Raw genomic sequence first — 25,862 nt, forward strand, 5'->3', positions numbered from 1 at the left:
GGAATGGAAAATTAAATCATCCTTAATCATGTCTGAAAGGTTGGCATCCTGTTGTTGTCAAAGTAGGTGATTAACTATAAGACTGGGTCAATATTTTTTTAACAAAATATTTTCCTGCTGAAAAATGTGGTTTTGTCAAAATTGAATTTTTCGGCAGGAAAATGTTCATTTTGATTCTAATTTCATTAGAAGAATTAACACATTTTTTCTTCTGAGTTGACACTTTGACTTAAAATGTAAAATTTGTTTCATTTTGAAACATTTCATTTTGATGGGAAGTGTCAACATTTTTCATTTTGCAATTTCAAAATGAAAATTTTATGAAACGTTTCATTCTGTGAAAAATTTTAATATTTTGACTTCCTGATTCAGAAAGATTTGAAAATATAGTGAGTATATAATAGCATGGTTACTGTATATCTAGTCCTTATCTTTTCATAACAACTAACTTTTGGTCACTGGTTAAATGACTTAGCAGGTTACTATGTATGGCAAAGGTTGGTGTGGACTGGGTTTTCCTTTTAGTTTCCTGCACAGAGTAGCTGATGCCTAGTTGAACTTGGACCAAAGGATGATTTTTCAGTGCTGACTAATGTGGTGAAAAATTTTAAAGGATTTTAGAATCAGAAAAGCCTGTTCCAAGATAGTCAGCTGTGCTGTTCTGGATGGCATTGCAGATAAATAATGTGTTCAGTTTTGTAGATGTGTTCAGTTTTGTAGATGATGTAGTTTCATCTTGTTTGAACCATATATTTTAAATAAGCTGCAGAATTGGACAGTTTTAAGTTGCTGGTGAATCCTGGCAGGAGCTTATGAGATTTTGTCAAGTGGTGAACATGGCAGCAAACCTTGAGCACCATTCTTAACACTGCTGTCACCTGCTGATCACTGCGAAGGGCACCACACAGAATTGAATTAAGACAATAGGTTAAGCAGCAGATGTGACACCACAATCCCGGAGTGCTGTTGTTATAAAGCACATCTTAACACTGTACCTTGATACATTGCCTGATGCTATTAACATTGTATACAACAAAGAAACCAAGTGTAATCCCCCTGATGTGACCCAAGCACTGAACAGACATTTACTGCTCCTGGTACATTTCTCAGTGGTCCATGTTTGAGGTATAGATACAGCTTCTGCCATTTCCTTTATATGCACTGCTAGCATCAGGGTGGTGGTGCTGATGATTTCTGGTTCATATGCTGTGCTGGAAATAAGACAAACTCCCACACCCATATCTCTCAAGCTGTTAGACAAAGATAGGCCATGGTTTGGCTGATTGTCCACATATCAATGGCAAGATTTATGCCTTTCCCCCTGCTTATCTGAGAGCATGTGTATGCACTCTTTTTGATTATTAATAAAGCTATTCTGAATACAAGGCACAACAGTAATAGAGAAGAAGTGTCTGCCTGGAACGGAATAACATAGCTCAATGCGCTGTAATAATCTTTGGAAGCCAATATCCTTTATAATAATTGAGAACACCTGAAAATCAGGGCCAGGCCTTATCTTATTGTATTGGATTTTACTTTTTGCTGTCTGTTTTACAGGTAGTGACTGGTATTATGTCTCCCAGGATCCAGTCTAAAGAGTCACTCTTTCTAAAATTAAGTTCAATAAGTTTGTTGTTATTTTGTATTTATTTATTGGATCATAATAGCAACAACAAGAACAACTAGAGCCCAGATCCGCAAAGGTACTTTGGTACCTAAACCCCAGACATAGGTGCTTAAATCCTAGATTTAGGCACCGGTACAATCCATAAAATCCTGCTTCGCTAACCTCGTAAGTGCCTAGACTCACTCAGTACCTACATTGTTGCTGTAAAAGTTCCCTCAGCACCTAATTTGCTGTCTCTGAGCATGCAGACTGCTGCCCTCCTCTAGGCATCCAAACACTTACTGCTCACTTAAACCCCAGTGATGCACGAACGGGGAAATATAGGCACTTCTCCATCTATCTTGCATGTGGGGCCCTATCCGGTAGACATACTCAGAGGCCGCTTACCAGACTGGATCCCCTTGTCTAAAACATCTCTCAAGTGGTGAATAAGGGCTCCTTATTTAGAAATGAGGACACCAGTGCTGTAATAGTGGAACATGAATTGTCTTTTCCTAAGCTCTATAGAAACCATTGAGCAATAGGTTTGGTTGAACACATATCAAGTGAAGAAGCACGGACAGATATTTTATCTAGATGCTGACGACATTTTGCACCATAGCTGTGGTGATCACATTTTCTTTTCCTCTGGATTTGCAGCATTTTGTAATTAACACAAACTACATGATCACATAGCTTTCCTAAAAATGGCCTTAAAGAGTGGCCTCTTTAATGGCCTTAAAAAGTAATACTTAGCAGCTGTGAATTCTCCTAAAGATTTGATCTTGAGTACCTCCTTTAGGAGAATTCGCAGCTGCTAAGTATTACTCTGAGGTCATAGAACGTGATTTTCTTGTTTGTGAACAGAAAAAATGGAATTAGTAGTCCCAGAAAAAGTCAACGGAGTCTTGTTTGAGGGGAAGCAGAACTTTATTTTAAAGCCCTTTCAGTTTATGATATTATGTATTATTTTTTGTGTTTTCAATTTTAGTTTAAGTAATATTATGATCACGATCAAAATTATGTTGGTGCAAAAGGAGAAAAGTTAAATAAGAAAGAAACGTGTTTCTTCAATAATATAGCTTTCCTCAGAGGTGTGTTGTGAGGGTTAGTTGATCAGTGTTTAAACATGCTTTGAGATCCTCTAATGGGAGATATTACAGAAGTGCAAAGTGTTAGTATTGCTACCAAGCAACTTCTTCTCATGACTGTCACATTTAAGTGTGAATACCTAGCATCCTTCTGCTCCCAAAAGGTCAAGGAGGGTAGAGAGGATTTCTAAATACATTACATACAAAGGGAGTCTCCACTTTGCTACCGCCCTTTAAAACTGCTCTAGAGCCATTAGAACCCTGGAAGTGGAGATGGCCAGGAGTGAATTTCCACTGATGTAGGATTTATGCAAGGCACTTTATTTTACCCTACCAAGCCCCCTCTGCAAGCCCTGGATGGGGGCATGTCAGGCATGGGGCAAGATAACAGGTGGGAGCTGGAGGGGTAGGGCCATTAAATGTAGTAATAATAACAGTGATGCTGAGTTCTTACATGGCACTTTTTGTAGCTATGTGAAGATTCTAGGTGGTGCTGCCGCCACCCAGAGCAGGCAGGGGACAAATTGCCATTACTTTGGCAGGGCTAAGATTTGCTGTAGGGGGCACTCACCGGCATTGGCAGCAGGCCCTGAACTGGGATTCTGTAGATGTGGCCAAAATCCACTTTAGCTCCCTCTCTCCTTCGGTGAGTTTTGTGCTGTACCTCTAAAGGTTATGTCTACACCGAGGAGTGAAATCGATTTATTTTAAATTGACTTTCACTCACCGAATCTTAGAAGTCGGAGGAGTGTGATCACACCACGCTCATTGCGTCAGGGAATTGCCTGCCCACTAGCCGAGCAACTATCTGACAATCAAACCGTAGCTATCCCACAGTGCAACTAGCCACAGAGGCTTTTGGGAAGGTTGTTGTCCTCCCATAATGCAACATACCCCCCTCTCCCTTCTTGCCCCATTACAAAACAAACAGAAAATCTCCTTTTCATGCCATATTTTCAAACCCTTCAGTCTCTGCCGTGCACACGCCATTGCCTGAGAGAAATGGAACCTGCTCAGCTCTGCACTATTATTGTGAGCATCACAAACACCTCTCGACTTATTCTGCAGTGTTTTCAGGGGCAAGACAGGAGTCACAGCACTGAAAATTGCGATGTTACAGAGGCCGCCTTGCCACAAGCCATAGAATGAAACAATTCCCATTTGCTGTAGGCTGCCACGCACCATCTGCAGTCAATGGAGCGCTGCTTCTGGTCCCGGGAAACAAGCAGTGACTGGACAAGCATTGTTATGAAGGTGTGGGATGATGAGCAGTGGCTGCAGAACTTTCAAATGCGAAAGGCCCCTTCCTTTCAACTTTGCGGAGAGCTCTCCCCAGCCCTGAAATGCATGAATATTCACTTGAGACCAGCTCTGACAGTGGAGAAAAGCGTGACTATCACTCTGTGGAAGCTAGCAACGCCAGACTGCTACCGGTCAGTTGGGAATCAGTTCGGAGTCGGTAAATCCACCATGAGAGCAGCTGTGATACAAGTGTGCAGGGTCATCAATAGACTTCTGCTAAGAAGGATAGTGACTTGGGAAACGTGGAGGACATAGTGGAAGGCTTTTCCACAATGGGGTTCCCAAACTGTGGTGGGACAGTAGATGGCACGCACATCCCTATCTTAGCCCTGGACCACCTTGCCAGAGTACATGCCCTTTTGGGTTACCCTTTGTTAACTCATCCCATGGATGAAAAGCAATGTTACAATATAAAAATAAGTCCCCTGAACATTCCTAAGGGAAAGCTACAACCACATTCCATTGCCTCACTATCTCAGGGGTCGGAGTGCCGTTCCAGCCATCCTAAGCAAGGGGCAAGTGCATCTTTGTTAGTGAAATCCGCAGGGCCCATGCTGCACAAGTCCATGCTCCCTAGAGCAGCATGGATGTCAGGCTCCCAATTGATCAGGCTTTTAGCAGGCAGAAGACAAGGTGAGGAATGGGTATGGGTTAACCGTCTCTGGAGTAAAAAAATGGGAACCCACTTCTGGATGCCCAAGGGCCATAGCAACAATGTCCTGCTTAGGAACTTGCGGTGTGCTGAACCAAGAAACTATCCCTGGCTGTGCAATAACACACACTTGAAAAAACTTGCTTGGTCGGCTCCTGTAAATGTGCACCATCTTTCCTAGGTAACCATGAGTGATATCAGCCTGCTAAGGGTCATAGCGGTAGAAAGAGAGGATTTGCTGCAAGCATCTGGCTACAGGCCTGGGCCTTATGCTGCTATGCTGTGTTCCACGATGATGCCTGCACAATTAATAACAGAGTGGCGGGAAAAGTGTCCTGTCGCGGTGGAAGAAATAAGAAGAAACCTCCCAAGAAACCTTCTCCAAAGGTCTGCAGAGTACCTGCATGAAAGCTTCCTGGAGGATTCTTGGAACATCCCTGTGCACATAAATAATCTCTTCCTGGCTGAGCCCAGTGCTTAAGCACACAACCACAAACACAACTTTTTCCCGCTGGTACATGATTCTGCACAGGGGATATAACCAAAGACATGCAATTTGCAGTACATACTCAGCAGATGACCCAGCATCCCGGTCGGTCACAGTTTCCTGCGTCTGGGTGGGCTGCTCCTGTGTTGCAAAGAGCTCCTGGTTTTCAGGGAGAAGGGATACCCCACTCACCTGCCCCCTGTTCTCCTCCTCCTCATCCACATACTCATCCTCATTCATCCCGGCCTCGGATTCCCCTGAGGTATCAGCGCTGCATGGTGGCATAGTGGTGGAGTCTCTGCCAAGAACCGCATGCTCCTTGTAAAAGCTGCACATTTTGGGTGAGGAGCCAGAAAGGCTGTTAGCTTTCCTAGTTTTCTGATAAGCTGCCTCAGCTCTTTGATCTTAATGTGGCTCTGCTGCATGTCCCTGTTGTGCCCTTCCTCCAACATGCCGCCAGATATCTTCTCGTCGATATTCACATTTCTTTTGCTTGCTTGGAGCTGAGCCAGAACAGACTCTTCGCCCCACAGACTGATGAGATCCAGACCTCAGGTCGACTCCAGGCTGGAGTACATTTGGGGCGTGCAGTTGCCATGATCAGCTGTGCTGGCAAGCTCTCTCCACGTTGACCAAACAGGAAATGAAATTCAAAATTTCCTGGGGCTTTAGGGGAGGAGCTATTTCCTGTTTACGTGGCCACAGTGCAGCAGACTGCGAATGTGCAGAGTGGTCAGAACAGAGCATTATGGGATACCTCCCGGAGGCCAATGACATCAATTTACTTTGTGCCCTGTCTACACTGACACTCATTCGACCCACAGAATTTGACTTCAGTGCTACACCACTTGCGGAGGTGGTTTTATTAAGTCAAATTTTACTGCGATTTAGGTCAGCGGAACTGCCGTGCCAGTGGAGATGCATACTTTAGGGGGTCAATGTAAGCGGTGTTACGTCAACATCCATTGTCAGTGTAGACCAGGTGTAAGAGATTGCATATTACATAGACAGCAGAAGGGGAACACACTATGAATGAATGAGAACAGAATGAATGAAAAACACTATATCAAGCCTAAGATCAATATAGATATTTAAAAAATCTTCCACTGCAAACAGAAAAAATAAATGTCACCAGATATTTTCACCACCTTTTTCTGTTGTTGATATGAATACACTGTCACGTAGGATACAATCTTCCATTTCATAACTGTTACAGTTTGCCTGCTATCTATATGTTTGAGTATCAATTTTTCAGTTGCCTTAACAAAGTCTATAAAATCTAGTTTTTTATCCTTGCTCTTATTCAAGCAACCTCCTTTCACTTTCTTGACAGTTAGTAACTATATTTATCAATTGTATTCAGTAATCTTATGCTTTCTGTTGCAAAGATATTTTTCATAGTCTCCTGAAATCAAAATAGAATCCTCCTACACATCACAGTCTGACTTTTAATGATTAGAGCTGTAAACCTCTAAACAGCATAAATATAGCAGGCTTTTTGCGAAGTATAACTTCATTACTCCCCAAGATATTAGGTTGTCTCCAATCTTTATGTTGTATTATTATTCACGTGATCATTTTTAATGTTCCCTATTTATTTTTTATTACAATTACTTTTACCTGCATATTATCCAAGTTATTCCTTTTCCTAGTTACAGAGGTATGTATGGTTTATCTCTTGATTACTCATACAGCTGCCTCAGTTTTGATCATTTCTGTACATATCTAGCTGTAATTTGAGCATCTGTTTCTCACACCTATGCCTGGATTTGAGTTTTAAATTGCTAACATTTAAGTAGTCATTTCTCTCCTCAGCATGTAGTGTTTCTATTTTAAGTTAATATTATTTGAGCATCTATCCCCAGAGCTCTGGCCAGGATTTTAAGGGCTCATCTGTAAGAAAAAAAAAAAAAAAGAACACCTGTTCTCCATTCTGTGGTGACAAACAGGCTGAAAATGGTAGGGTGGCTGTAAAACTAAAAGCCTTTTAGTATTTAATAATGCATGAAGGAGGAAAGTGGTGAGGTGCTAGTTAAATACCCATTCTTTTCTTCTAGGGCTGACCTGCCTACTCCACTCTTCAACAGTATTGTTTGTAAGTTTGTTGTAGTTAGCAATGTTCAGTCTGACTCAGCTCCTCTACATCTGCATTCTGTCAAGGGCTTCCTGCTGAAAAGCAGCTGAGTGTTGAATTGGGAAATTCTTGGACAATATAGAGCTAGGTAGCAGCATTGGTTTAGAAATGAACAAGTTATTACAAAAGGGAGAATGAAAAATGTCTGCTGCACTGAAATAAAACTTGGCTTGTAGTTAATGATCCCAGGCAGAGTGGCCCTTGGCTGTCCTCCATGTGTGTCTTAGCGGACAGCAAGCGGCTGCCCTGGAAACTGCCCCTTTAAAAAAAAAAACCTTTCAGTTATGAGCACATTGATTCACAAGTGATTTTTTTCCCAAGGTGTTGGATTTCAGCTCCTCAAAGTCATCTTCTACTAAGACTATCTGGTGTGTGTGTCTGGAAAATGGAATAGACTAGATTCTACTACAGGTGTTTTGAAATTGTGCTAAATGGATATGTAAACTCATATCTAGTCAGATTTTGGTACTGGGGTGCCTATTAGGAAGGAAGGAAGGGACTGAAGGGTCCTGATTGTTAGTTGCTGGCACAGGGACAAAGGTGCATTTAAAGTTGCCTTTACTGCCTCCATATCCTTGTCCTCACTAGCCTTCAGCATAAATAAGAGCAATCTTGGGGATGCTGTAACTTAACTTCTGGCCGCAATGGCTCTTTGCAGGCTGGCATCAGAGGACATTGCCTGAAGCACTGTTCTCTTTGATCATGCCTCCCCCCCTCCCTTGTCTTATGCTTGAAGCTGCAAGTGGAGAGGCATAGAGGCATCCCAGCAGCTGTCCATCACCTGGGGAATCCTCTTGCACTGTCAGTATTCTTAAGGCTGCTTTTGTCCCCTGTATGACCCTTTATTCTATCAGAGCTGGGTAAAGGACCTAGTGCACAATGGAGAATGGGCCTCTAGAAGCTTTATATTTTTTTCTCTCTGGGCAGCAGTTGATTTGTAGAGGTGACAAGGATGCTAGGGAATCCCTTCAAAATCCAATGGGAATATTCACTAGTTCTTCCCTTCCATTTTGTTTCAGTGTCCAGTGTTATTTAGGTATGTTTTAAATGATTTATCCACCTCCCCACACACATTGTTTCAATAGTATACACACAGGGATTGCAGAAAAACTAAGAAAAGTTTGCAATTTAAATATTTATGAACATGATCATTTGAGAAATATGTGGTAATATTGTGCAAGTAGGGTGTGAGCCAAAATTCACTGAGGTCAGGGGAGGCTTTCTTTTGGGTTCCAGTGGGCTTAGGATCAAGCCCATTGGTGAAAATACTGAGACATTTCCCATTGATTCCAGTGTCTAATACTGAACTGATACCTTGAAACATTTGCTGTGCATTGTTTTGGCTGACTTCTTGTTCTCTCTCTTTTTCTCTCTCATTACTAGGGGGTATTTTTGAATGTGTGGAGTCCAGCCCAATGGGAGCAGAGGAATTGGCCTTCAGATTTGCTGTGAACACAATCAACAGAAACAGAACTCTGCTGCCAAACACCACATTAACATATGACACCCAAAAGATAAATCTCTATGACAGTTTTGAAGCATCCAAGAAAGGTGATGTTTTGCATATTCCAACTTTTATGTCAGCAGCTTAACCTCATTTGGCTCACCTACCTGAATAAATGCCTGTCAGTAAACCCTTCGGAAATGAGACTGTACAAAGGTTATGGCATGCACAGCTGACATCAACGAAAAGCTTTAAAAATTGTCCTTTAACGGTAACACTTTGAAAAAAAACCAAAAAAACCCCACGATGTCAGCAGTGCTTCCCCTGCCCCATCAAAAGGCTATTGTTTCAGTGCATATTAAGAATCAATTTTGAGATGAGGATGGTTTAGGGTAGGTCTCCACTACAATTAAAAGCCCGCAGCAGGCCTGCCAGCTGACTCGGGCTGTGGGGCTGTTTAATTGCAAAGTAGACTCCCGCAGCCAGAGGTCCGGGACTCTCTCACCTCGCAGGGTCCTAGAGCCCAGGATCCAGCCTGAGCCCAGATGTCTGCATTGCAATTAAACAACCCTGCAGCCCAACCCCCACGAGCTCGAGTCCGCTGTCATGGGCCAACCACGGGTATCTAATTGCAGTATAGACATGCCCTGAGAGACTAGCAAGCTTGGAAACCGAATGGCCTCTTTGGGCCCAAAGCTGCAAGACACTGAGTGCCCTCAACTCTTGGTGAAGTCAGTGAAAGTTGAGGGCTCTCAGCACCTCGCAGGACCAGGCCCTTCATGCTGTGGCCTATTGTGCCACCCTCTCTCCCAGCACCTGGTGCATCTACTTAGCAGAACATGATGCTTCAGGCCTAAGCTTTCCCTGTGCAGCTAAAATGCATTGTTTTGTAGGTAGTGTTACAAACTGATTCAACTGATACCACAAACCACAGTTCATCTGAGGTCTATTCTGCAACTGGAAGTGAGCCTTCCAGCCTAGGTTGACAGACTCATGTTTGCTGGCTCGACAGCAATTGCAGCATTGGTGGATATTTAGACTAGCCACCTGAGCTCAGACCTGCTCAGGCGTTAGCTTGAGCCTCCACTGGTGTGTAACGTCCACAATATTTTTAGCCCACTAGCTTGAGCCCTGCTAACACAAGTCTACCTAGCTGGGCTGGGAGGCTTTTTCTCAGCTGCAGTGTATACCCCTGGTCAATCACAATGGGTAAACACATACTGCACTGAGATTCCAGCTGCTGCTTCCGGTATCTGGTAAAATTAAAGAGACGGGTCTGAATCAAACCCTTTGATTTAGGCTATTCAAAATCTGAATATCTGAATTGTGTGGCATTACATCATTTGTAACTAATAACTTCTTCCTGTGTGCACAGGCTCCAATTCAATTCCAAGCATTTAATCACATTTTTAAGTTCATCCCTATTCAGGAAAGCATTTAAGTCTCCTTGAAGTCAATGGGACATAAACACAGGTTTTTAAATTAAGCCTGTGCTTAAGAACTTTGGCAAATAGGGCTGGATTGCTGTATCAGGGCCTCTGAAATTTACTTAAAAGTAAATGGATTATTTTTTACTTAAAACTCTGAAACAAAATATTTTGTTTGTTTCCTCCTAATTTTTCTGATTCCCATGATTGTGAGTCCTGTGTAGTTTCAGACCTTGCTGCTGTACTTTCTGAACCTTTGCATTGTGATACATACCACATACATACTGTAACATTGTGGTACAGTATCATACATAATGATGTAAATCAGAGAGGTCCTACTGTGCTCTGAGATTTGTCTTTGTGGTCTTTTATTCCTAAAATACACAGGTGTGTGATTCAAGTTTGTGTTAGCTCACGTACTATGCAAATGCACTTTTTCTACATCAGAGAGGGAATTACATAGGTTTTTGACTGTTAACAGCACAGTCAGAATGCTGAAAAGATCATAGGTGCTGTGGTCAACTAATTAGATTTTATCAGAGGTTTCTACTTTAATGCAAATGATGATGTGAGGAAATATGTCGAGGCATATGTGTGCGTGAAAATGAAAGCAGACCCACTTAGTGTGGGTTTGTGGTAATCTCGGCTGACTAAAAATCTTTCTGACGCCACTAGAAAAATGAAGGACAAAAAGTCAGAATAAAAAGCCTTAAATGTTGCTGCTTCAAAATTAATTCAATATGCATGATACATTTAACAAACAAATGGGAATAAAGGGGGATTCGCTATACTGATTAAAATTTTTGCTTAAAATACTAATCAATGATCTTTACAAAGGATTATTATCTTTACATTTTGTTGGGACATATATGTGTATGGGAGGGAGGGCAAGTCGTCTTTTCCCTCTGTGCTATAATTACTTATTTTCATTGTATGAAATATTTAAATAAGTCATTGTACCAAATGCATTTTGATATTACATACATGGGACAGAGTAGGGTAATATGCAGTATTTTACATTGTTGCATTTCAATGTGCACTTATTAACACCTCTTTTAAAATATGCTATGGGCCAAAGTGTGGCCCAGCCTTAAATGGCTGATCAGTGGGAGCAAGATACTCCTTTAATGCAGTTTCCCTGGATTGCCACTCCAGATACTAGAGTAGAACAGGCTCTGAGGGGGTCACTGCTAAATTCCCACCTTTAGAATACAGGAGGATGGCAGGAAATGGGTGCTCATTCACCAGCCAGTGCAATTGAACTAGCAGGTTGTTGGGGCCTGAAAAATAACCTGCTCTGGGCAAAGGTCTGTAGCACAATACTCTTCCCCCTTCACTTCTCATTTCCCCAAGGAAGCAAGAGGGAACAGGGAAGAAAATGTAATTCCTTGAGTCTTAATTCTTTTCTTAGAGCAGCACAGCTACTGTGTTCCTCACACAGGCTGTGCCTAAAGACACCCTGTGCCCTGTTATTATTATGCTGCAATTCACAGACGTGTTGTGATATATTCATATCTCCCATTTGTACCTCAAGATGAGAAAGTGTCTCATTATTTGCAGTTAACTAGACTGTATTAAACTCTGGGTAAAATCTTTCAGCTCTGGTAGTTCATGGCTTCATGAATCAAAAGTACTTTCACATATTTGACAACCACTTTTGTGATGAAAGGCTTTTTAGTCAGGAATCAAAGGCTAAAGGTTAGCATAAAATGGTGTTTTTATTATGATGGCTGCAAAGCATGTTTTTAACAACTGGGTTTATGCATTTGACTAGTTACATGGTTCATGATTATGCCCATTAGTGAGCAAGCAGGCATCGCATCAAAAATACAGTCTGTTTACCTCTTAATCACACAGCCTCTTGGAGTTGACTACAGATGAGAGATTAATGAGTTTTTAAAGGTACCATACAGAAGAGCAACCTCAGGGAAGACCACAATATTCCCAAGATGTTTGAATAAAGAATTATGCAAATGCAATCCAAATCTCCCTCAATGTATTAGAAAAAAAATGGTATGCTTCTTATAGAACAGTGCTGTATTAAATCACGTGCAAAAGCATCACACACTCAAAATCTCAGAGGCAGAAAAAAAAAAAGCCCATTGAAAAGCCATCTGGTAGCTATCACTGTTGTAATAGATCCCATCTACTGGCATTTGCATAAAGCTTGTGAACTACATTTAGGAAGGGCAATATTAGTATAAATTGGAGTGCAATGCTGAATTATATTTTGTAGTGAAATGTAGTCACTTAGGTCCCCATCCTCCATTGAGAGCCATGTGGGTTGGTTCCTGTGCATACATAAAACCCCATTTAAGTCACTGGTGCTCTGCAGGAGTGTTCCTGCCCAGTTCTCAGTACACGATCAGAATTTTGGTTGTGTTTAAACATCATTTAAACACATGAGAATTATTCATTTTAAATTAGTAAAAAGGGTGATGAGAGATGTATGTTTCTATTGCTTGCTTCCTCAGCAGTCAGCAGCATTGATTTTGTAACAATCTTAATCAGTCATATTACATGTAAAGGCCTGCATGCTGGCTGCATAAGAAAGAGATTTTTTTCTGACCATCTAACTTAACTGCCCAATACTGTTTTAAAAGAGCAAACCTGTTCCATTTCAGAGATGAACGGTCAAATAGGAATATTTCCAAATATTGTCAGAATGTGTGTAACAATGAACATTGATTTAATTGTTTGATGAATACCAACAATTAATTTTCTTTAAGAGAAATATTGACCCCGGCATTCTGCCAGTCAATATATACCTCTGAAAACAATACATCCAAAAGTCCACTTCAGCATAAGTCAATCTGTTTAATGTTACCTTGGCTGAATAGGTGGAAATCCTCTGAGTAACTGGGTTCTCTGGGGAAGTAGTCTGGGTAGATTGGGGGAAAAATTCACTTTCTAAAGCCTGGGTTTAAAGTACAGTCTTGCATCAGCCTACTCCAGCTGTAAGCTACATTAGAGCTTGATTTCTCTCCTTCCCCTATATTTTCTAAGAGGTATGCGGGAGTTGAGCGTTAGTGAGAGTTTTGACTAAATGTAGCTAAGTGCTATATAGGTGCGAAGTATTGTTGTTTGTCAAATCACCGTGAAAACTTAAATATGTATTTCAATATGGTCATTATTTAAAGTAAAAGTTTCAGTGCAAATGAAAGAATTAAACTTGAATGGGAAGGGAGAGGTCCCTCAGAAAAGAAGTTTATATTTCACAAAGTGCCAGTTATTGGGAATAGTACCATATTTTCTGGCACATTGCCGTCTATCCTCTCATCATTGACAGACTTCTGTCTCCTTTTCAGCCTGTGATCAGCTGTCCCTTGGGGTGGCAGCCATCTTTGGACCTTCCCATAGCTCCTCAGCTAATGCCGTGCAATCCATCTGCAACGCCTTGGGTGTTCCACATATACAGACCCGCTGGAAGCATCAAGTTTCAGACAACAAAGACTCATTCTATGTCAGCCTCTATCCAGATTTCTCTTCTCTCAGTCGTGCCATCCTTGACCTTGTGCAGTTTTTCAAGTGGAAAACCGTCACTGTTGTTTATGATGACAGCACTGGTAAGGCTAACTCACTCATTGGATTATGCACAAATCTATTTGTGTGTGTGCTTTGCTTGCTAATTATTGTGTTTTTTCCTTTTAAATGATAAGCAATAGTTTTAACTGAAGCACAAGTAATTCTGTCTAAAATGGTGTGTAACGTGTAACATAGTTTTGCATACATTTATGCTGCATGTGTATGTTTTATATGCACAACTATATTATTACATGTGCATAGTTCATATGCTCAAGTATACATATGCCTTTTATTTTAAAAGTAATAGGTAAATCTTATATTGTTCAGATAAGCATCTGAAAGTCCAGATGTTCATCCAAACCTATGCCACACATCTTTGATTAAGAAATTGGGCTGACAATTTCATGAAAACAGACTTTCTTGCAGGGGTCAGATTGCGGGGTGTATGTGTGTGTGTGTGGGAAGACTATGGTACTCTTCCAAGTTCCAGCCACAAAAAAAGCTTCAACCACATGAGACTCCGCTCACAATACATTTGCAATTGTATGTTCTAAATATGATCCTGCATCTATCATGGCTGATTAGGCTTACCTTCTCTCACCCTTCCAAATGCATACATGAGATCTACTGGACTTGGTTTCCTCTTGGTATAGGTCAGATGCCCTACTGTGTTTCTTGAGTTTGGCTGACTTTCGGGAGATCTCAGATGATCCTTGGAACTCTGTGTGGCATCTTGGGTTGACTGCTTCTCGATTAAGGGGCGGGGAAAAGTGGGAGTACTCTCCCACACCCACACAATGCTGGTGACACACTCAACTGCACCCATAGTAGTTTGTGTAGCTCTTCATAATATAATCCTCCCTCTCCTTTCTCAGATGCTTTGAGTATTGAAATAGTTAATATTTTGAATGTTGACATTGTTATCATAGGATAGCTGAGTTAGCCCCATTGAGAAAAATCTGGCAGTTCACATCTTGCAGAGTTGTTTTTTTCAGATTCTGCATCACTGCATCAGTTACATTTGGTCCATGTTTTCAAATCTGTCTCTGCAAACATAAGATCTAGATACTGTTTTTTAAATGTAAGCTTAGGTTCTGTAGAATAGGAAGGCAGCTTGAAAGAGGTGCTGCTACATGAGTCCAGTGTGCACCAGCTGAATCCCAGCCCCGCTCATGTGGTTTTAGCTAGGTTGGAAACATACCAAGAAGGCTATTTTGGTTCCACTTACAGATATAGCTGTGTAAAACCTGCAGTCTAAGATTTGCAAAAGAAACCCTGCAACTTAGCTCCTGAGAGCTGAAAGTCAATGAACCTTGAAGGCTCATTTCTACTTATATAATTACATTCAGATTTAATGATTCAGATTTGATAAAGTTGAACCTCAAACCCCCACAGTTTGCCTCATTCTAGCCCTCCACATCCCCTAGGCTGCTCTGACAGGAACCATTGTCCCCAAAACAAAGCATGGGAACTTCCTTCTTATTATAGGTCTCCTCTAGAAAGTGGGGATATCAAAGTTTGTTGAGAGGAGGAGATAGCTATTGAGGGTGATGGAAGGAAACCGATGAGAGGAAATTCGATATGCTAGCTTCATTGCTGAAACATTGAGACATTTTGACAATTTCAAGCCGTTTTTTCAAAATGTTTTTGAGTAAAAAAAGATTGTCAAAACCAACCTTTTCCCACAAAACATTTTGTTTTCCATGAATTGGCATTTTCCACTGAAAAAAGAAATCATTGAAAAAATCCTGGCCAGTTCTAATATTCTTGTAAAGAATTTTGCATGGTGATCATATAGTTGAGCGATATTGACACAGCTTCAGCATGTGAGAGAAATGAGGATGAAAACTGGGTGTCTCTTGCATCTGCTATGTGATTTACATATAGCATTTTGTTTACAAAATAGCTATTATAAATATCTATGGGCAAAATTAATATGAGTTCATTTAAATATTTAAATATGATTAGGCTTCTTTTAAAAAAATCCATGAGAAAAGAAACCAGTACGTGTTTTAAAATAATTTTTTAATAAATTTCTAGACATCCCATGAAAATTCACAATGTCAACTGAAAACTTTCACTCCCAGTATCTCTGCCTTGAAAGCTGCTCTAATACCAGAAAGAAACCAGTAATTGTAAAAAGTAAACTTTCAGTCTTTTTGTAGTCTTGGCTGTAAGTAAATTTAAAGTCTAAGTTTTAAAAAAACTGCCAGCGTCTCTTTTTTGCAAGCAGCTCCCTTGGATACTTCAAAGACTTTAAATCCAGGATATGCTGCTGGGAAGTCCACAGCATCTTCTGCTTTTGAAATACTTATGGGAGCAACTCTTTGCTAAAAGAAACTGTCAATCTTAAAAACTAGACTTTAAACCTTAAAGCTAGGCTGCAAACAGGTTTAAAGCAACATTTGTTAAAGAAGGTAATTATTCTTGGGTAAGACGGGCTCAGGTCAATTCATGGGTACTTCTCATGTAAAAATTGAATGGTGGAGGCTGGGACTAAAACGCTCAGTGACAGTTGAAACTGACACTGGAAGATTTAGTATCATAATGATCCTTTGGCCCTGAAGGATTTTGATTAATTTCAAATTCATTCAGACGAATGAAGGAAATAAAAACAAAATTAGAATTTGAAATCTTGTATGCATCTCTCAAATCTCCTAGCATAGGCTAAAGACACACAAAATATGGGGATCGGTGTGCACTCTTATTCCCCCTCCTTTGTTTCTCTGTGTTTACTTCTTCCCCTTCACCTCTCTCTAAGAGCTGTTTAGGATTTATGGCCAGTAATGCCTACTCACTTTCATGATATAGTCCTCTACTAATGGATTTTCTCCTTCTGAATGGACATTTCCCAAATGGACACTTTTCATGGGAATAGCAATAATATGCTCTAGCTGTTATGCAGCTTCATACTTTTCTTGTTAAAATTGATGGTTCATTTATAATTTTTTGACAGATTTACTTTATGTCGTCCTGTTCCTTCTATATTTACGTGAAAACTGCTGTAAATGAGGAGTCTTATTAGGAAAAAAAGGTGGGGGCAGGTAGGGAGGGATATATGTAAAAGATTTCAAGAATTTTCAAAGGAGTTTTCAAAATCTCCAAATAAAACCAGGACTCAGGAATGGGAGGGTGGGAGGGTGACCTCGGGGTTGCTAGGTGCTGGAAAGCTTTATTTGCACTCTGGGGAAATGTAGGTCACTATTTTATCTGAATAGGTTAATTTTCATGGCCTCAAATGTAGTGCAATTTTGAAGCTGCTCTTAAAATGTATTCTCCTGCTAGATGAAAAGGGCCAACCCATTACCCCAAAAACATTCCAGAAATTTAATCATCTCCATTCTCTACCCCATATATTGCCTTGTAGTGTTGCATTCAATACGGGACATTTCATTATGAGGACTCAGTGCAAGAGTACATATGAGCTCCCAAAGCTCCCTGGCCACTAGTAGAAAAACAGATGCAAAAGCACACACAACTCCAGTGCCAAGTATAAAACTAAAAGTAAAATGAAAATGGGAAAATCCTAAAGGTTTGAAGTTCAAGATCAGTTTGTATTAGCATCTTCTTTCTTCTTCTTCATTGTTGCTTTTATTTTGTAGCTCCCCAAAACATGGAGTTAAACAAGGAGTGTCTCTTTCTGTATCAAACATCGAAACCTCCACCATGATGTGCAGAGCAGGAGTCTAGCCAGGGTCCAGGTCTGCTGTTACAATTCTGCCTCACCACTACCTCTGTTAAGCTGCATTAGACACCTGCCACACAAATATCAATACTACAATACCCTGTCCCTAGCCCAGCCGCCTGTGTTCTCTGTGGAAGGCAAAATCCACACTCCTGTAGCTACCCATTTCCAAAGTGGGAAAGAGCTTTCTTAAAGGGGCATTGAGCAAATCTCTGAGGAAAAAAAGAAATCTAGCAATAAGAACAACAAAAAAGAAACAATCCAAGGGAAGGGCATGGAGGTGGGGCAGGCAAGGTTATGGGGGCAGAGAAATCAGGCACATGAATGGTGGCCAATGTACAGGAGCAGCAAGTTCCTCTCCCCATGTGTGCATGTGAAGGGGGTCTGACTGAGCTAATGGGATGACCCCATGACCCACAAATGGGCCAATCAGATTGAGGGTGAGAATTAAGGTCCCTCAAACTCAGTCTGTGTGCAAATTTGGTGAGGTATGAACAGAGGGTATTATCAGGTGGCACTGCCACTCCTCTCTATTCCATCTTGGACCCCAGGGGTTATCTTTCTTCTGCTGGGCCAGCCAGACCTCCCCTTCCTCACTCCCAGCAAGTGTGGTCCAGATGGCTACATTAAAATGGAAAATTGAGATGTGTAACAAGTGAGGAGGATGAGCAGTATGATGGGACAGGAAAGAAGCATGAGGCTACAGCAAAACTTGGCTATTCATTTCAGATATGTACGCACTGTAGTGGTACAGTTGGAGGGGAAGGTTAAATATACAACAATAGGGAAGATAAAGATTTAAGATAGTGAATTATTCTTGGCACACTTCATTATTATAAATTTTCAGCTAAGACCTAAGGATTTTATCTTGCAAATTGCTGAGCACTCTGGCTCTGATATTGAAAAACAATTAAGCATTCACTTAAGCCCCTTTAAAATGCACTGTTGGGTCTGGGCTAGAGTGTTCTAAATCTTGCAGGAATGGGCTGCTAATGAGTAGAAGGTTGTAGCTGGGTAAACTATAAAAGAGATGCTATTTCATGCATTAGGAGGTGGCATGGAAAAAGGCATGGAAGTGTTTGTGGAAGAAAGAAATGAAGGGGGCGGGGGGTCAATGGTGGGGAAAGCAGGGTCCACATGAAAAGGGAAAAGGATAGATAAAGACGCAGGAGAGAAGATATGCAGGGCCTGGACAGAAAGGATAACAAGGTTGAGTTAGATTTAATAGAGAAGGGGAGCCAATAAAAAGATTCAAAGGAAGGGATGATGTAGTCAGATTAAAGGGATAAGAAGAAAATTTCAACAGCCATGTTTTGTATCATGTAGAGGAGGGTGTGGTGAGTACCAGAGAAAATGACATTGCAGTAATAAAGATGGGAGATCTTGGAATGGATAAGAATTTTGCTGTAGGATACAGAAAAAGATGGACGAAGCTGAAATGAATGATCTCAGTTCTTTTATTTTTATACTAAGGCCTTCTGTGTAGGCAGAATTGTATGGATCAAGCTGTGGGAATGGGAGGGAGAGAAAATACTGAGGGAAGAAACAGTTTTAGGGATTGCTGTTTCTTTCTATATAAGATTGTTTGGTTGCTAAGTGGCAGGTGGGCCCCTGCTTCTCTCCATAGTTCCTCAGTAGTTTTCTTGTGGCTCCTTGATGTAGCCCATCTGTTAAGCTGAGGAAAACTGGAACTAGAACTCTCTAGCTGTCCTGATTCAGGTTTAAAGATCTGGGACCGTGTCCTACCATCATTCATATTTGATTCAATGAGAGTTTTGCATAAAAATTGTTGGCAGAATATGACCCAGCATATTTTTTCGTAATTTATGATCCTCTCATGAGTTAGATATCTGTAAATTATCCATCGAATTTTATTAGGTCCCCTTTAGGCTTATGGATTTGTTGCAGTTGGATGGCTTAAGAAAGAAGGGAAAGAATGGTAGGCATGCACACCAGAAGGATTTCCCCTGAGTTCTAACACAAAGTGAGCCAGAGCACAAAGTGAGCCAGAGCTTTCTTCCTAGTTCTCAAAAATACAAATACATGAGATAATCTTCTCTAAGGTGGAGTAAACAGATCAGATCAGTCCTAGAGAGAACTTCAGGAGTACCAAAGCTGTGAAACAGGGTGACAAGCTTAACCCTTTGTGAGTATAATATAAAACACTATCTTGATTCCTGATTTACATAAACCATTAGTTGCTAGTACCTTTCAATTACAAAGTGCAAAGGCAACTAATAGTTTATGCAAATCAATTTGATATAAACAGGAGCTGTTTTTTTCTTAATTAGTTTTTGTTGTGGTCTTGGGTGAACCAACATGAAAGATGGAATGGAATTACCTTCAGAAATGAAACTGTTGTTAGGGTCTTTGATATTTTATACTCTGGGGATCATTTTAGAAGTGGGGGTTAAAAAAGAAAAAGTGTGATTTTGCTGGTAATTTTAACAAGAGTGAATTGAGTGTTCGCTAGTTTTAAAACAAAGATTGGGTTTGTTTTTTGGAACCTGTGCTGGATAGTATTATATATCTTATATGATCTCACATCCAAAGGTAACACTGTCTTGTGTATATACTTATAATAAATTAAAGTCATTACCCTTGCATTTGCAGCTGTTGTAATTTTTTATTTGGGCTAATTTAGAACCCTGGGAAAATCTGGGGGAAAGAAACATTCACCACTAAAAGATAAAAAGACAAAAAAATGTGAATGTGTTTCAGTAATTGTTGGAAGTAAAATCAAGGTTAACTCTATGTCCCTAGGGAAGTTGTTGTCTCTTTAAATATGTCTTGTAAACAATGCTTGGAGACAGGAAGTGGGATTTCAGACATGCAAAGAACAAGTAATTCAGAGAGCGAAGGCAAACAAAGAAGCCATATGGCCTCAGATTTTCTGTTTCCCTCAGCATAAAATGAGCAAAATATTTAATCTATCTATTTTTCTGCTGTGTTCATTATCTTGGTATCTAGGTTATTTAGAAGAGATTGGGGTAAGGGTAGATTATTGTAGTTATAACAAGAAAAAGAATGAAACAGTAAATAAATACAGAATTAAGTATCACATTTTTGACAACTGAAACAATGACAGAGTCCTGCACCAGAATCTAGTGAGCCTAATTCTGATCTTACTTACACTCATTTTAAACTGATGTTATCCCTTTGACTTCACTAAAGTTATTCCTGACTTAGTCCCCAGTTGAGTATTTGAGAAAGCACATAAGCACATGCTTACATAATTGGGAATTAATATTAAAAATACCTCACTCTTTTGTAGTGCTTTTCTATCAGTATACTTTAAAGCATCTCACAGTCTTTAGTTTATTTATCCTCACAATACCACCAGGGATGTGCTATTATCTCCATTTTACATATGGGGAACTGAGGCATAAAGAAGCAGGAGGCTTGCCTGAAGTCAAACAGGAAGTCTGTGTTGGATCAGGGAATTGAACTTGCAGCTCCCACATCCTAGATAAGTGGCTTCATTACTGGACCAGCCATTCTCTCTTTTAAGTTGCTATTTAAGTGGGGTTTTTTTTTTAATCAAAGCATTACCTGGTGTATGTGAGATGAGAATCAGACCTAGTGACTGTGAAAAGTTTTGTATTCATTACTATTTTAAATAAATAAACTAACATTAGAATGAGGGGAAAAATCTGAAGATCCACATTCCAGGAAATAGAAGTTTGTCAAAAGTTTATTGTTTAAAGTAACAACATAAATCTTTTGGGATGCTTAGTTCAGCTCTCCTAATTTAGGATCAAATGCTCAACTCCACTGATCAGCACTCTGGCTCTTTCCACAGTTTGGTTCTCATTACATATTTCACACTCATTCCTCCTGTGGAATCCTCACTAAAAGTTCCACACCAGGGACACGTACAAAATCTGCAACAGGGAACTACACTGAGCGATCATGTCTAAATTAGGAGTGTGCTGACTTTTCAAAGAGTTGTTTCGCTTTGTGTGACTTATAAGAGGGTGGAGGAGTGTAGCACTGTATGATAAGCTAGAAGATCCATTGTTGTGCTGGTTTTCTTGAAAATAAATATATAATCATTAATAATATTTTATTTCAAAGCTCTGACTTTTTAAAAGGAATGGATAAATATCTGAAGGCATATTTTTTTGACATTATCATCTCACTGAGGACATGGATATTTCCCCCTTCCAGATAAATATGACTTTTGAAAGAATTGTAATATTCATTATTTCTAAATAATAATTTTTATCCATTTTTATAGGGTTGGCAAATGTAGATTCAGGCTGATTAAATATTATGCAGTACCTTCTAAATACAGAGTATTTCAAGTGCTGTGTGAAGTAATTCCAAGTGCAAATACAATTAGCAATTATGTGCTAAACCTAATTACTGTATTTGGATATAGTTGATTATATAGTTTGATATATTACATTTCCAAGAAGGTTATTGTACCAGTTGCCCAGTAAAACTTCAGAGTATTTTTCCTGATGTCAAAATGAAAAAACAAACAAAAAAACAAAGAAACCAGAGTATCTTGTGCCATCATAATTATATTTTTGATAGTTTTATAGTCTCAATATTCAGAATTATTTACCTTTACAGATTAACAATTGAACAATATTATGAGAAAGACTTTGGTTATATTTAATTATTCTTCTTTGGTCACTCATCCAATAAAGCTTCTTTGTGAGTATTACTTTAGAACTCAAAATTAATTGGCTATTTGAAAAGAGCAGAAAAAATTAATTCAATTTAAGTCCATACCATACATAGGTTGAAGGACTTTTCTGGTTTCAAGCAGAGTTGAATTAGGCCCTGTTGGATCCTGGTTCAAATTTTGTTTTCAGAAAAAGAACAGAATACAACTGTTTTTAAAAAAAACTTTTATTTTTAAAATATAATGGGCTCGATGGAATTTTGCCATTGACTTCAATGAGAACAGGATGGGGGCCAATATTTCCAGAAAATATTGGATTATTAAATGAATTTGCTCCAGATGGTAATCTAAATTGAACTGTGCCACTCAAAGGAAAACACACACACTTAAGAATTTTAAGTCTTGTAGTATATTGGCTACTAATACTGGTTCTTCGAACAAGCTTACTTTCCAGCATACAGTATGTATATGTACCAAATGGAAATGTTGTTACTGATTCAAAATAGTAGATAAATAAAGACAAAAGACCAATATAATAAGGAGAAAATGGAAAACTACTTGTTATAACATTCTGAGTGCTTCATAAATTTCAACAACTTACAATTAACTATTCTAACTGTATTTTTCACACACATTTCAGTATCATGAGTTTGTCTTTAGTTGTAGAGAGGGTATTAAATATGCTTAAATGTCTAGCACTGTGTAAATCACTGTTCTTTACTGCACAATCTCAGATCAGATGTTCCCATCTTAATCTTTTTAGCTTCATTTTTAGAGTCATTCTTTTTTTCTTCTGTCTACTTTTGCAACAAAAACTTAACTGTTTTGGTCTCCCAAAATAAATGTGATTAACCAGTATTCTTATTACTCTAGTGGAAATTCCAGTTGAAAATGTTCAACAATGTCACATGTACAACTAGATCTACTAGAATTTCTAGTATGTATTTATTTCCTATAAGCTTCCTGAAGTTTTGGCTGTTACAGTACAACTCTGTTCCCCTTATGGTAAAGGTGTGCTTTATTTGCTCCATCCTTTAACCTTGATTTTGAAAGCTGGGACGCAGAAAGAATTGACTTCCTTCCTATACCATAGCAGATCATGCTTTTTCTTTCATTGCCTTCATTAATCTCTCCCTCTCATATATATCAGCCATTTTATAGATCATGGTTCCCTCCATTGAATTCTGTGCCTGAGAATTTCTCATTGAAATTCAGAGCAACTTTTGTTGTCATTGTCATCTTCCCATATTTAGCAGTTTAGGAAGAAGTTTTCATAACATATTTCAGTTGGCAACCATGAAACTTAAAAAAAAAATACCTTCAAAGCCAGTGCTACAATAATATATTCAAAGCCACATGTTCAGTTAAGTGATACATAAACTGGCAGAGACCCTGTCTGGAAAAAATACTAAATATTGTATATATTGTTAACATCTTGTTTCTCATCTTACTACACAGGATTTATTTTTTACCATTATTGATAAGAAGATTGTTCAGTTAATTTTTGGTTGTCTTTTTACCTTCTATGCATTTAAAACTGGACAGTTTTCACAGTTGTGGTTCCTACAATATAGGTCATGCTTCAAGACCAAACTTGCTGCTGCTCCATGATCAGAGACCCTTTAAAGTCAGACCAGTGATATTGCTTTATGTGGGGGTTAAGGAAAATGTAGAAAAGACAGAACCACTATGACCTTGCACAGTGGATTGATTCCCCCTCATGGGACTGTTGCAGGTGGGATCCTTCAGTGATGAAGAGCAGTGGTTTTGGAACAGGTTTAAAATTGAAGGAGTATGGAGTAGCTATTGGAACCCAATCACAATACAGGAGTGCACATATGTACTTTGACTTGGCATAGAGAATAAAATTCAGCCCTTATACATTTAGGAAAAAGTGTGGCAGCTACTTATAGTATACTGCAATTCTGTACGGCAGTGTTCAAACAAAAGGAACACAAAGGGGGATTGGAGTTTGTCATTAAATTGTATGGAAAAAAGCCTTAGAAAGATTAAGTGACTTGCAGAACATCATAGTGGAAGTATGTGAGAGAACCAGGAGTTAAACCCAGATCTCTTGAGTCCAGTCCAGTGGCTTAACCATAAGGCCAGCCTCCTCCCTTTGGCATCACAGAGGTTTCAGCAATAGTATGCATTCCTCAATGTAATTTCAAGCACTACCATCTCACCCCCCAACATAGACATGTATCTATATAAAAAGGAAATATTTTTCTTCAAGTCAAAAGATATGCCTTTGGGATGGAGAATCCACTTTAGGTCTAGGCTTGCACAAATGAGTATTCAGACCACATGATTTTTAAATTTTATCTATTTTTTCCATTAATTATTGTCCCTTTTCTGCTTTCATTTCTCACAACCTGGTACATCTTATAGTCATATTTTCAAAAGTGCTGAGCACCTAGAGCTGGGCCTCGACTGAGAATAATGGGAGTTGCTAGTGCTGAGCACTTTTGAAAATCTTATCCTCGGAGTCCAAGTCAAAGTTTGGAAGATATTCAAGAATATTCTCAATTAAACAAAACGTGTTTCCCATCTCTATGTAGAAGTTTGCACATTTGTTTGGTTTAAATATTTAAATATAAAGTGACATTGTAAGATACATAGATTTTTTATCAATAACATAGTTAGGGCAGCAATTAAACCTTTAAAAAAACATACACATACATAGAATGGAAGTACAGTTTTAAAGTATCGCATGGGCTCATTGAGCTCGGAGGCAAAGTACTCACGTAAAAGTTTCAGTGGCACAATAAAATAATTTTTTATGTTAAACTTCCAGTTTGTCTTCATAAATGTCCAGCAGGGTGAAAGTTGAGCGTGGAAATAGAATAACACAACTAAATATGTTAGTGGTGGTGCTGAATGAATGTTAGGCAAATGTATCAGAGTCACAGTCAGGAAGAGAGGAGAGAGACAAGTATTTCACAGGACCACTACACAGATGGCTCTAGCCTCCAGGAAATCTCCCCAACATCTTAGTGAATCTCCAGGAACCTCCACATTCTTGGGGTTGAAGCAGTGTCCTCCCTCTTCTATGTAATGGGGTCAGACCTTTCCTCCTGATGGGTTTAATTCAGAAGAAAATCCATGAGGAGGACCCTAATTGGGTTTTTATGCCAAAACATGGTTTAATGTAAATAATTTAAATACAGGCATTGCCACTTTTCAGAGAGAAATTAATAGATTCAAGGCCAGAAGGGACCATTGTGATCATCTAATCTGACCTCCTGTATTTCACAGGCCATTGAACTTTCCCCAATATTTCCTTGTGCCTATCTTTTATAAAAACATCCCATATTGATTTAAAATATGTCAATGATGGAAAATCCACCATGGACCTGATGTTTATTTTCACTAAGGCCATTGTACACCGCTTTAGCAGTACAGAGAGATATTAAAGTGGCATTAAAGTAAATTAAATATAATTTACTCCCATTTTAAGACTACTTCACATTGCTAGAGTGATGTGAAATAGCCTAAATGTAAAGGAGAATCAAGCTACGTATATGTCAAAGAGATCTTATAGTCTAGATTTAACCACCCATTCCTTCATTCCTTTCACTTTTTTCTTTTTTTATAATAATTTTTTTCTCCATTTTTTGTACCTTTGACTTTATTTCCAGAAGACCCTGAATGGCACTGAGGTCGCCTACCTTTCTTACCAATACTACCAGCAGGTGCAGATTCTCAAAAGATTGACTATTTTTATTTTATTTAAGACTGGTCTCTTGTAAATAGAGGATGTGGGAAAAATAGAGCCACCCCAGAGAGCCCACGGATAATATGTTCTGATAGTCAAGATTTGTGAATATTTTATGAATCATCTTATAATAATGGACTCTAAATGATCTATTC

The 25,862-nt window shown here is 39.3% G+C and overlaps 1 protein-coding gene across 5 annotated transcripts in view; it reads left to right on the plus strand.

Moving 5' to 3' along the window:
• Nucleotides 1–25,862, plus strand: part of GRIK2 (glutamate ionotropic receptor kainate type subunit 2) — a 614,149-nt gene that overhangs the window by 220,433 nt on the left and 367,854 nt on the right. For all 5 annotated transcript variants that reach the window (XM_067546518.1, XM_067546520.1, XM_067546521.1 and 2 more), the window contains 2 exons: nucleotides 8,656–8,823; nucleotides 13,452–13,709. In XM_067546518.1, the coding sequence (XP_067402619.1) occupies nucleotides 8,656–8,823; nucleotides 13,452–13,709 (426 nt within the window). The remainder of the gene's footprint in view (nucleotides 1–8,655; nucleotides 8,824–13,451; nucleotides 13,710–25,862) is intronic.

Source organism: Emydura macquarii, unplaced genomic scaffold (assembly GCF_026122565.2).
Source record: "Emydura macquarii macquarii isolate MOO-44397 ecotype Brisbane River unplaced genomic scaffold, CSIRO-AGI_Emac_v2 contig_1146, whole genome shotgun sequence".
NCBI classification, from domain to species: domain Eukaryota; kingdom Metazoa; phylum Chordata; order Testudines; family Chelidae; genus Emydura; species Emydura macquarii.